The sequence below is a fragment of the Notechis scutatus genome, chromosome 3 (genome assembly GCF_049901735.1).
Source record: "Notechis scutatus isolate UNSWTSFEM ecotype Mainland chromosome 3, rNotScu1.2, whole genome shotgun sequence".
Taxonomy (NCBI): domain Eukaryota; kingdom Metazoa; phylum Chordata; class Lepidosauria; order Squamata; family Elapidae; genus Notechis; species Notechis scutatus.
Genome location: NC_142011.1, coordinates 83,705,530 through 83,719,263, shown reverse-complemented (window position 1 = coordinate 83,719,263; position 13,734 = coordinate 83,705,530). Strand labels below are relative to the sequence as shown.

Here is a 13,734-nt window from a genome sequence, read left to right as displayed (position 1 = left end):
CCTGCTGTAAGCATGGAATCTTTTATCATCAACCAGCTAAACTGAGTGGTAGAGTCTTGTCATATATTTATAAAAAGAATTGGCTCCTAAAGGTGATGATTAATGTCTACACAACACTTAATTCACAACTGTTCATATGATCTGTTTAAAAACATAATAAATTGGTGTAAGTAATGCAAAAGCTGTACACTTGACTTCTAGTGGATTTTGCTTACATTGATTGTCACATGAGAGGGAGAATACATCGGACTTAGAAATAATTATATTAACTCTATTATTTAATTTAGAAAAAATCCCTACAGAAACCATGGAACACTTGGATAGACTTTCTGTGTCTGCAACAAAGACAGAAAGACACTTCCTGGCCCTCTAAAAACACATTGTTGGGCATTTATTTATTTATACTGTATTATTACAGCACAAAACATTGTGGGCTGTCCCCTGATATCACTAGATGATATCGCTAGGGAGCGCTGCCTTAGAAGAGCGAGGAAAATCCTCAGGGACGACTCACACCCTGGTCAGCACTTCTTCACTCTCCCACCATAAAGTAGGAGATATAGAAGCATAGCCAGCCGCACCAACAGGCTGAAGAACAGTTTCTACCCGTGGGCTGTCAGACTTCTCAATGGAAAATAACTTCATGTCAACATAGTATGATAGACTTGCAGGGATGATGTGTTGTGCAACAAGGTCACGTAGCGTAATAAGATTGGGACTGGGTTAGGGACTTTGGTCCTCACTGCGAGTTGTGTTAGGGTGGTGATGCACGAAGGGAGGCTCAGCCAATCTCATTGTACACATGTTGTTCTCTGACAATAAAGGTAATAATAATTATTGTCCACCTCACATATGTGCCTGGGTGGCTAATAAGTTGTTAAACCACCTCTGCCAGAATTATAAAGCAATCATGAACACAGCCAGAAGATGGACTGTACCACATACTCAGGGCTCCAGGCTTGGGTAGAAGTTTTCAAGGCCATGGGAAGGGCCAGTAGAGTCAAGGCCAATCTGATCTTTGAAGGGATAATGTGGCAGAGAGTGGACACCATGGCAGAAAAGCCACCCTTTCTTGGGCCACCTGCTGACAGTCTTTAACCAATGGGACACGGAACATACCTCTCCTATATAGTGACCATGCATCCTTTATTACAAAGAACAGTCCTTTATTTCAGAAAGCTGTCCTTTAGATTTATTTTTCAAAAACTCATATTTGTCCTTAACTTGGCCAAACAATTGAGGAGAGATGCCCTTGTAAATAACCCAATCCCTATCCGTGAAGGGTTTTCAAGGTGACTTGCCTTGAATTAGACATGGAACAAAATGGTAGCCTATGGTAGAAGTTTGTGAGTAATATTATACCCAAAAATCTATTTCAGCATTACTTTATCTGGAAAGTTCTAAGTTGCCCACCCACGCTTGCAATGAGATATATTTTTTTGTATTGCCCCACATGGTAATCTTTTATCTAGTCACTTAACCATACCCTGTTTGGAGCCAATCAGGAGCCCTGATGGCGTAGCGCAGTGATTGCAGAATTACAGGCAAACTCTGCCCACAGCCAGAAGTTTGATTCTGATAGGGCTCAAGATTGACTCATCCTTCCATCCTTCTGAGGTTGGTAAAATGAGGACCCAGATTGTTGAGAGCAATTTGCAAATAATGCTTCTACTTTGTAAACGCCCAAAGAGTGCTGTATAAAGCACCATGCGACAGTATATAAGCCTAAATGCCATTGATATTGCTAATCGTACAACAACAAAGTATAAACCAATACATAGATAATTTTATGCTATTAATAGCTATTTATTATGTATAATCAAAAATGAATTTATTATGTATAGTCCATTTTCTGCTTTTACCAGTAAGTAAGAATAAATGGAGTATTGAAAAAACAAGCACCTAACACACACATACAAACACCTCCCCTTCTGTAGGAGTTAGGAAGGATCAAATTAATCTTCCCATGATAAACAAGGGGAAAGGGTGGGATGAAAATGTGTTATTTTGTCACAGTAAACTTGCGAATCTAGCTCTTTAAACATAAGCAATCCATATTTTGTAAAAGTTCAAATGTTTTGAAAGATTAAGCACTAAAGCATACACCTAAAATAAACCTGAAAAAAAAATCATGTTGCTAAACTAACAGGAAACTTAACGAAGTAAACTTGTGAAAATCAAGAGTTTGGAGTTGACAAAACCACCTTATTTTGCACCTTAATGGAATTTAACCACTATACTCAAACAGTCACCCTCAGTAAATTCCATCCCTTTTATGTGGCTTAATCTCTGAATAGGAAGATTATCCAGAATAAAAGTGCCAGAATCAGAAGTCCTGCAATGCAGATTGGAGATGCTCATTTTGCACCTGTAGAAGGATTTGGCATGGTGACTTCATTGTGAAACTAAACTATCATGCAGCTGATCTAAGTGCAAATATTCTGAATCAAATCACACAAGATTTCGGAAAGCAAGATAAGAATCAGTTGTTTGGGAACTTGTCAAGCCTTTCAGAAATTGGCAGGCATGCTCAGGAAACAAGACCTACATGGATTTCTGGGAAGATCTTGATTGCTACTAAAGAATGGTAACAGAATCTTGAAAGCCACCCAAATAATTCTCCACTCTACATATACCTAATATAGTTGTGCACTATTTCCTCCTTTAACTATTTTCTGCCTCTTCTGTGTTCCTGTGAGCTGTTAGATATTCACAATGTTATTCATAATAAATTTGAATAATCCATACTATTCACAATAAAACTCCAGAGAAGTAAGTGTTGACTAAACGTTGGGAGAAACCTTTACACAAAACAAATTATTCAAAAATAGAAAAATCTTGGAAACCCGTACCTCTTTTTGCTGGAAATATTTGAGCAGTTTGTACATTCAGTTGCACACTGTGTTACAGGAATCCCTTGACTTACAACCAATTGCTTAGTGACTGTTCAAAGTTATGAGGGACTCCCCCCACAAAGCTACTTACAACCTGGTTTTGAAATTCTGACATTGTCCCCCATCGTGTGACCCCATTTTGGATGCTTGGCAACTGCCCTATATTTACGACTATTTGCAGCGCTCCGGAGTTTACTTCTGGTTTCTGGCCAAAAGTGGCCCACGTCAAACAATATGTTTGCTTAACAACCATGGTGTTCGCTTAATGATCACAGCATTCATTTACAACCTCCGCATTTGCTTAACAACTACCGCAAAAAAAGTTGTAAAGTTAGGTCCAGTCATGCCATGACCTGCTTTACATTTTACGATCGCAATTTACATTTGCTTTACATTTTACATTTGCTTTACATTTTACGTCCCATTTTATGATCGCAATTGCGGGGTCTAATTACAGTTGCAACTTGAGGACTACCTGTACACTGGACCACATGACCTCCAAACGCTTTTCTAGCTTTGTGATTGATACGTGAAAAATAAACCTGGAATGAATTGTGCCCTAGTCCTGAATATGAAAATCATGAATCCTAAAACCAAGGAAGATAAATTCATGGGGTCACAAAGGAGAAACATCTGGATGCAGGCTACCTCAGGAGGCCCATAAAGTAGACCCGCTAAGCTTTGGGAGACTGGAGATTCTTCAGAACTTAGAAGACCAAGTCACTCTTTCCTGTAAACAAAGAGCTCTCCAATCTGTTAGCTAAGAATAATTTAAAACTGAGACTAGTTTTATTATTTTGCAAATTATGTATTTTTATTAAGAAAACTGAAAAGGCATTCAAATTGCAACGCATCTGATTTCTGAGGACTCAGAGAACGAACATAAATAAAAATGTGTTTCCCATCACACGATACAGTATTTTCTGAAGAAATTAAATTCTTTGACATTCTATGGGTGCAACAATAAAATAGCATAGATCTTCTTCAACTTGCAAAAGAAGTTTAATCTAATGTTGTAAAATTAAATTTATAAAAATAAAACAAGCAACCAAATAATAGAAGTTCTTATTGTTTTTTTTTTAAAGTTGGTATTTTAAAAATACTAAAATACAAAAAGATTTCTAGTTGTTTGATAAAGTCAATCTCTGGTCAAAAGAGAAATGAAGGATGATGTTCTTATTCTGTAAGTAAAAAAACGAACATAAAAAGTATAAGCAGTATCATAATAAAACATTAGACGTCAAATAAGTAATTTCAAGAGCTTACCAATAAAAAGCACAAAAATAGCACTGATTGAAAATATAGACATAAAATAAAGAATATAAATTCCACCCACCCACCCCAAATCACCAATGCAATGCAAACATGAAAAAAGTGACTAGAATTTCTCAAAATAGCATCTCTTCAACCAATCTCTCATGCTTTCCCCATCATTAGAGTTAAAACACAGAACCAAGAATAGTGCTCCACTGCCAGTTTTAAGTCCATATATCAGTTCTTGGGTTACGACCGGCTCTGAGATTGCCTTTGCTAAGTGATGCAGTTATAAAGTGTAATGTCACATGACTGTGCCATTTAGTAGCAATAATTTACAGCAGTCCCAGTTTCTGTTGTAACCCCAAGATGTGTGAATTGTTAAGCAGGAAGTGGTAGAAGTTCCAGAACAGTGCAGGGGTGCCAAGGAGTGCTGGGAGGAAGCTGGGGGAGATCATGGGACGCCTGACACAGTCTATGGGTAAGTGCGGAAAGACTAGAGGATGGAGAGTACAGCATGGTGCAAGCTCCAGAAGGCTGGGGGATGGAAGGTGTGGTACAAGTACAGGGAGATTGGGAGACAGAGGGTGCCACATGGTGCAAGCACAGGGAGAAGACTTATCAGAGTAACCAGTGATCTCCCCTGCCAACTTCCCCATTGATTTTGCTTGTCAGAACCTGGCAGGGACGATTGCAAATGGCGGTCATACATCCATGAGATGCTGCAACCATTTTAAGTGCGAGCAGGTTGCCAAACCCCTGAATTGTGATAATCTGACTATGAGGGTTATACAGGAAGTCCTCGATTTACAACAGTTCATTTAGTTATAATGGCCCTGAAAAAAGAGACTTAAGACAATTTTTCACACTTAGGACCTTTGTAGAATCCCCCTGATGATGTGATGAAAACTGCTTCATACTTATGACTGTTGCTGTGTCCCAGAGTCACGTGATCACTTTTGCAGCCTTTTAACCAGCAAAATCAATGGGGAAGGCAGATTCACTTAACAACCGCGTTACTAACTTATGACCTGCAATGATTCACTCAACAACTGGGGCAAGAAAGGTTGTAAAATGGAGCAAAACTCATTTAACAAATGTTTCACTTAACAACAGAAATTTGGGGCTCATTTGGTATTGTAAGTCGAGGTTATCTAAGTACCACTCATCTGGTGCCATCACAATTTCAAACTATTGCTAAACAAGTGGTCAGAAAGCGAGGACTACCTTTCGACTTAAGGATATTCATGCAACCTGCTCCTGATTTGTTGAAAGTTTGGGTGCAACCATTAATACCATATGATAAATTGAGAATCTGTGCTTAGCATTAATAGTAGCCCTTATTTAAGCAGTTTTCTAGGGGATCTTCTATAAAGCAAAGTAAGAAGAAAAACACAAGAGGAAGAAAAAAAAAATACTGACCAGGGAGGAAGTCAATCATTTCTAAATATTTTTGTTAGGCTTTCCAGATCTTCAGTTTTGATACATAATTCTTCAAGCAAGGTAGCAAAGAACTGCGTATATCCTTTATTTTGCTGAGAATGTGCAAAAGCAGGAATATTTTCTGACAAGCTAAAAGGCAAAAATTGAGTGCTTTCAGAAAGATATCACCTTACAATGTCAAATAGGTAGATTTCAATGTCAAATATGAACCAAGAAGTAATCACAACATCAATGATGCTGATAATTAGTCACTTACGGAAATATTTTTCCTAATGGTTTTTTTTTAAAAGTCCCCAAACAACTGACTTAGTAACAAATTAAAAACAAAAATAAGACACTTTGAAATAGTAGCAAATTCCTACTATGTTTTCCAATAGTAATTATATAGGCCTGCTTAAAGAACAAAGCCAGCTGGGTGACTTTGGGACAGTCATTTTCTCTCTGCTCTAGGAAAGAGGCAATGGCAAACTACTTTCCAAATCCCTGCCAAGAAAGCTGCAGGGCCTTGTCCAGACAGTCTCTGGGACATGATTGAATGGAAGAAAAAAAAATGAATGGACAGAGCGAGTCTCTTAATTGAACCCCCCTCTACGCCCCCCCCCCAAATGGGATCATGTATGAGATTGTGTATATATTTCAGAAGATTTCCAATCTCTCTCACTCACAAAGGTATAATTACACTCATACTTTTTAAAGGTGCAACATTCAGTTCCTTCTACCTGCTCCAAAATGCTCACAAAGAGCAAAATTATTGCTTGCAGTCTTCAAATAGAATAGAATAGAATAGAATAGAATAGAATAGAATAGAATAGAATAGAATAGAATAGAATACTTTATTGGCCAAGTGTGATTAGAATACTTTATTGGCCAATGTGATTGGACACACAAGGAATTTGTCTTGGTGTAAATACTCTCATTATACATAAAGAAAAGGTACATTCGTTAAGAATCAAGGAAACAGTCAATATAAATCGTACGGATACAAGCAACAAAGTTACAGTCCTACAATCACAAGTGGGAGGGGATGGGTGATAAGGAGTGATGAGAAGATTAACAGTAACAGTAGTGTACACTTTGTAAATAGTTGAACAGCGTTGAGGAAATTATTTGTTTAGCAGAGTGACGGCTTTCGGGAAAAAACTGTTCTTGTGTCTAGTTGTTTTGGTGTGCGGTGCTCTATAGCGGCATTTTGAGGGAAGGAGTTGAAACAGTTTATGTCTGGGATGTGAGGGGTCTGTAAATATTTTCACAGCCCTTTTTTTGACTTGTGCAGTATACAGGTCCTCAATTGAAGGCAGGTGGGTAGTAATTGTTTTTTCTGCAGTCCTAATTATCCTCTGAAGTCTGTGTCTGTCCTGTTGGGTTGCAGAACCAAACCAGACAGTTATAGAGGTGCAGATGATAGACTCAATAATTCCTCTGTAGAACTGTATCAGCAGCTCCTTGGGCAGTTTGAGCTTTCTGAGTTGGTGCAGAAAGAACATTCTTTGTTGTGCTTTTTTGATGATGTTTTTGATGTTAGATGTCCATTTTAGGTCATGTGATATAGTAGAACCTAGAAATTTGAAGGTCTCTACTGTTGATACTGTGTTGTCTAGTATTGTAAGAGGTGGTAGTATGGGAGGGTTTCTTCTAAAGTCTACCACCATTTCTACGGTTTTGAATGTGTTCAGTTCCAGATTGTTCCGGTTACACCACGAGGCAAGTTGTATAACCTCCTATCTGTATGCAGATTCATCGTTGTCTCGAATGAGACCAATCACTGTTGTGTCATCAGCAAACTTCAGTATTTTAACAGATGGATCATTTGAGATGCAGTCATTGGTATATAGGGAGAAGTGGAGATAGCACACAGCCTTGGGGGGGCCCTGTGCTGATTGTACAGGTATCGGATGTGATTCCGCCCAGCTTCACCTGCTGCTTCCTGTCTGTTAGGAAGCTTATGATCCACTTACAAGTGTGTTCAGGTACCGCTAGTTGGTTTAATTTACTTAGAAGAATGTCTGGAATGATGGTACTGAATGCTGAACTGAAGTCTACAAAGAGGACCCTTGTGTAGGTATTTGGAGATTCAAGGTGTTGTAGGATGTAATGCAGAGCCATGTTAACAGCATCATCTCTCGATCTATTTGCTCGGTATGCAAACTGCATGGGATCTAACAGCAGATCCGTGATGGTTTTCAAGTGGGACAGCACAAATAAAAGATTTTCATAACTACAGATGTTAGAGCAACTGGTCTGTAGTCATTCAGTTCCTTGATGGAGGGCTTCTTTGGCACTGGGATGATGGTAGAACGTTTGAAGCAGGAAGGAACACAGCACATCTCTGGTGATCTATTGAAGATTCGGGTGAAGATGGGGGCCAATTGGTCAGCACAGACTTTTAAGCAAGAAGGAGTTATCTTGTCTGCCCCTGGTGCTTTTCTTGGCTTTTGTCTGTGTAATAGATCTTGCACTTCTTTTTCTGTGATCACCAGAGGTTGTGAGCCCAATGGATTGGGGCCAGTTGTAGGAGGCTTGGCTGTTGTGGGTGTGTTTGAGATGTGGGTTGTGGAGATACGTGGCTGTAGTTTCTTTTCAAACCTGCAGTAAAACACATTCAGGTCATCTGCTAGTTGTGATTTCTTTCTGCCTGGGAAGGAGGTTTGCTGAAGCCAGTGATGTTTTTAAGAGTTTTCCACATGTTTGCTGGTTCATTTGTTGAGAATTGATTCTTTAACTTTTCAGAGTAGCTTCTTTTTGCTGCTCTGATCTCTCTTGTTAATATGTTTCTGGCCTGGTTGTATAGCGTTCTGTCACCTTTTCTGTAAGCTTCCTCTTTGGAATGACGTAGCTGCTTAAGTTTAGCTGTGAACCAAGGTTTATTGTTACTATATATTTGCAGGTTCCTTGTTGGTACACATAAGTCTTCGCAGAAGCTACTGATCTGGAGGGATCAATTATATCAATAATTATCATGTTGAATTGTAGCCAATTCCTTATATACAAATTCCTCTTCTCACTCCTAAATTACTTTTTGGATTGTAGTGTAAACCATATAAGCAACAACTTACATGATATATCCTCATCATATAAACCTTTGACTACTTACTCCGCTTGTGTGTGGGTGGGGGTGCCTTTGAGTCAGTGTTGACTTCTGGACACTGCCTGGACAAGATTGTGCAAGTTTTCTCATTAAGGTTTTTTTTTTCCACAAGTGGCTAGCCATTTGCCTTCTTCCTAGGATTAAAACGAGTGACTGGCTCAAGGTCACCATACTGGCTTTGTGCCTGAGGCAGGACTAGATCTCACAGTCTACCAGTTTCTAGCCTGGTGCCTTCACCATCTATGCCAAATTTGGTTCCCACACCAACAAAACTGCCTCTGTTCTGAACAACAACCACGATAATATTAGCTTCTGTTTTTTCCTTACTCAACAGAACAGGCTTTTCTGATCAATCCCTTAAGCTTTCAGGACGAGGTAAGTAAAAGTCATTTTTCTTCCAAGAGTGATGATTCAATTAAACTTCTTTACTGATAAAAGTAATGCTGCCCCAATACCTGTCTGATTACCTGCATTTTATACCCAAGGCATTCGAAACACGTAAAACATGAATGCGCTGCTACAGAAAAGCACCTCGTGTCTGATTCTGGATGATTCAGTGACACCCAGCCCTGAGCAGCCAGAATCTAGCCAACACTTACAATGGGGTTCTGCAGAGAAAGATCACTACTTTCCCTAGTACAGATGGCAATGAGAAGCCAGTATTTTGCAGAGCGATCACTGGAAGGAAGATGGCTGCCCCATGGTTTCCTTGCTCCTCCCAAAACCCTTTCAAGATCATCATTGGCTGCCTGCAACAGGGAATGAGCATCCTGCACATCCACCTTTGGTTGTGTAGGGAGTAATTATTGCTACGTTTCCCCCCCACTAGCTGTTTTCTCCATGATTTTCAACAGAGTAGGGGTATGCCTATGTATGCATATTAAAAAGAACGGAAGAAGTGGGCATATGTACTCCTACATATCGGAATCTTATAGATTTCAGAGTCAAAACAGTTATCCTTCCCCAAACTACATGAACCAAAAAAAAAACCCAGAAGATATAAAGCAAGGTAATTTCATTATGAGTGAAAAGTACAGATATGAATCTGTATCTTGACATACAGATATGAAAGGTCTAACCTGGAATCAATTTTACACTGAAGAACAGAGTTCACGTTCCTTTCTTATATCTAGTCTGCTAATCTCAGTTCCTGTCTGTATCCATTAGATCTGAGAAACAAAGATTTCTGATTTTTGAACTTGCTTCTTCTGTGTCATGGATTTCTACAAAAGGCCTGGACTCTTTGCCACAGAAGCTTTTCCAATGATTATTTAATTTAGCTTTACCCACCACCATGGGGCACATAAAATATGAATATAACTCTCAGAAGCTGTAGGTCAATGGGAGCAAACGAGTAATCAGAGCAATGCAATTTCTGAGCTGAGCTTCCATTACGTGAAGCAATCAGTATGTGAACTTAAAAATAAATAAATAAGCAGGCAGCAGGTGAGGGCTCTGAACTTGTGGTAGCAAGACAGACACCGGTAAATAACAAGGTCTGCAAATCTAGATATCATTTGTTCATCCAGGATACAGATCTATAGACCTAGGAACAAACATGTCTAGGGCGATTATTTTAAGCAAATCACCTTTTTCTTCAATCAATAGCATGCCACTTGGTGGAAAGTTTTTCCAAAGTTGCCTCACAGTTCAATAATAATTGGTGTGGAAAATTAGCTCCTTTGCTAATGGGGCCTGTTGTTCCTGAGAATGTACAATTCCCTATAAGTACAGTATTCCACAGGTGTCCATACAGGTAGTCGTTGATTTATAACCGTCCATTTAATGGCCATTCGAAGTTACAATAACACTGAAAAAAGCAACTTATGACAGTTTTTTTACACTTAAGACCATTGCAGCACCCCAGTGGTCACATGATCAAAATTCGAATGCTTGGCAACTGGCGTGTATTTATGACAGTTGCAGTGTCCCCGGAGTTATGTGATTACATTTGGCCAACTTCTGACAAGTAAAGTCAACCGGGAAGCCAGCACTTAACAACTGTGTTACTAACTTAACAAGTGCAGTGATTCACTTAACAACTGTATCAGAAAGGGTTGTAAAATGGGGTAAAATTCACCTAACAACTGTCTTGCTTAGAAGTGGAAATTTCAGGCTCAACTGTGGTCATAAGTCAAGGACAACCTGTATTAAGCTTTGGAGCTGTTGTAATCACTGCAGAATTCTATCATTTTAGACAACCTGGGTGAGAAATTATCTACACTGCTACAATAAGCAGAACTATGAAAGCCACTAACTAGTTTATGAGGAAAATAAAACAAGCTCACATTCTGACATGATTGGTGCAAGCTGGCAAGGAATACTTTGGAGTAATACACAGTGCCACTCATCTCATTTAGGGTTGCTCTGGAATTCAGAAGATAAATTGTCAATTTAAAAACAAAAAGTTGGGAAAGACTAGGTCAGATGGACAGAAACCAGTCTTATTATAAAGTTGTCCCTATGATCATATGATCCAAACTTGGGTGTTTGGCAACTGGTATGTATTTATAATGGATGCAATGTCCTGGTGTCATGTGATCACTATCTGAGACCTTTCGTGGGTGGGAGCAAAGTCAATGAGGAAAGCTGGATTTGCTTAATGACCAGGGCAAAAAAAAAAAAAGCATAAAATCAGGTACAACTAATTTAATGACTGCTTCATTTACCAACAGAAGTTGTGTTCCCAATTATGTAGTAAGTCAAAGACTACCTTCTTCTTCCCCCCATGCTTATTATCCCCATGCTATGGCAGGGTCTGCTTAAATCAAAGATTATCTATAATACAACTAGGTTACCCAGTTCTCACTTTCCCCTCCAAAATTCAGTCACAAAAGAATGCTGGGAATATTCCGGCACATTTTCAATTCACGGGAAGTTATATAACAACCTAACAACCTAAGAACTGAGTAGATACCTCAAAACAGTACTGTATCTCAGATCTTTTGTAACATATAGTTCAGCTGTACATAGTCAATCCAGAAACATTACCTGAAGGTTGAAAATGTGTCAGCCAGCATGGGCATAATTCAATCAGTATGCTGTGACCTTTAGTTTATTTACAAGTTAGCAAGGTAATTTTTCCCCCCAAACTGTCTGAACTTTACTGACAAATGACATTCCAAGTTTGCATTACAGTCCAGTACATCAACATATATTGTATCAATATGGTTTTACTATCTACATTTGATATAAACAATGTTAGTTTCATTTTTCAACCTAGTGCCCTCTGATACAGAATGCATAATCCTCCAGTCAATATAGGCTTGTCTGGGCTAACTGGGTATTCTGGGAAATCAAACATATTTGGTAGCATGAGCCTGAGGAATGTTGCTTTATATCTTTCCATGTGCCAACCAGATGGAAAATAGGCCTTCACAAAACCGAAAAAAGTTAATCTCAAAAGTTTGTCAGAATGTTATACTGCAATCGAGCTGTCTACTTCACATATGTTACACAAGAAAAGGCTGAGTAAAAATTCATGTAAGACAAGCAATAACAATGAGCTATTGTTCAATAAGCCACTAAGTGCTATCTGCTTTATATGAAAGATATTTAGAATTCCTCTTCCTCTCTTCTCTCCCAAAATGAAGAAATGGAAATGAAAAATGGTTAATACATTTGTTCCTTTTTAAGCAAAAGCTGATAAAAGCCACAATAATATGCAATCAAATATTCAAGCATTAGAATATTTGAATGGTTCCTCTGAGAAAATAAAACCAAAAAGCTTCTGAACCATTTTCCACAACTGAGGTTTTCATTGGACTAGACAGAACTTATCATCCTTGGAATGGCTGGTGAGAGAATAGTTAGGTTATATTTCCAAACAGTAGCATGCTATGTATTTTCAGAAGTTTACCTTCCCACTTACAATGAATCATAATGGAAGAGTTAGATTTACATCACTTTGTATCCTGGTCTTTTGTTCCAGTAGTTGATGCATTTGCATCCCACCTTTATTACACACCTTCCTTCTCCTATTTTCTCTACAACAATCCTGTAAGATAAATTGGGTAGTGTGTGTGTAAGTGGCCTAAAGTCACCCAGCTGGCTTTCATGGCTAAGGTGGGACTGAACTCACAGTCTCCTGCTTTCTACCCAGGTGCCTTAACCCCCAGACCAAACTGGTTCTCTATGTTTCTGTATGATGGGGCTATGTCCTCTACGGAAAGAAGTATTTTCTTCCTGGGTATTTAAAATTTAAAGTCATATTTGCCTATTGGGGACAATTAATCCACAGTGGTAAATGGAGTAAGAGAGAGAGGTTAAATAGTTGGTAGGAGAGGTTAAAGAATTAATCTGGTCTAATCAGTCTGATGAGAATTATAATCATACATAAGAGAACACAAAAAAATGTCTTTAGGCTGATTACTAGTTGGAAATATGTGACTAGCAATTCAAAGCTATAAGAAGGTAAGTCATAACCACCTAGGGCATTTTCTTCTTGAATAAGATCAATAGGTTCCTTAACTGTAGTATTCTGGCTTTGGGTATGCATAAAACCTGAGTTTTATCTCCTGACTCAAGAAAAATATCCTAACAATATCTTCTGTCTTCTATTGCTTAGTCTTGGCTCATTGGTTTAATGCCAAAAACTACCACAATATAGCAATTAAAGATAAGCTTGTTTTATGAGGCTGGATAAGGCTTTTCCTAGGAAGATAAACTTTATTGTAGAAATACATCTGACATTCTTATTTAATTAAATGATCATAATTATCATGCCTAGCTGAAATAAAGCCATAATGCTAAATTTCTTACTGTTTTGCATGCTCCCCTACATAACTTTTAAAAATGCAGCCGTATTCGGGAAAAGGGCCAACTTCAAATAGAAAATAATAAAATTCAAGAATTCAATGGCAGAACGTAGATCAGTATGTACTAACAGATTTTAGGAAAATGTTTAGTGTTGTGACTAAGAAACCAATATTTATAAATTAAATAACAAAACAGCTCTCATTTTCTATATTAGATGGAGGAAATATTTAAAAATCCAAGAATAAATTTATGATAGAAAATACCACGATTTGGTCTTCTAATATTAAAATAATCCTTAAT

General features: G+C 38.3%; 1 protein-coding gene across 1 annotated transcript in view; it reads right to left on the bottom strand.

The window, feature by feature from the left end:
- Window positions 1-3,681: 3,681 nt before the first annotated feature.
- The window catches only part of RPAP2 (RNA polymerase II associated protein 2), a 46,228-nt gene continuing 36,175 nt past the window's right edge, over window positions 3,682-13,734 (bottom strand). The window contains exons 12-13 of the mRNA XM_026674102.2: window positions 5,571-5,720; window positions 3,682-4,075 (exon numbers count right to left, since the gene is read on the bottom strand). Of these exons, the coding sequence (XP_026529887.2) occupies window positions 5,582-5,720 (139 nt within the window). The 3' untranslated portion in view covers window positions 3,682-4,075; window positions 5,571-5,581. The remainder of the gene's footprint in view (window positions 4,076-5,570; window positions 5,721-13,734) is intronic.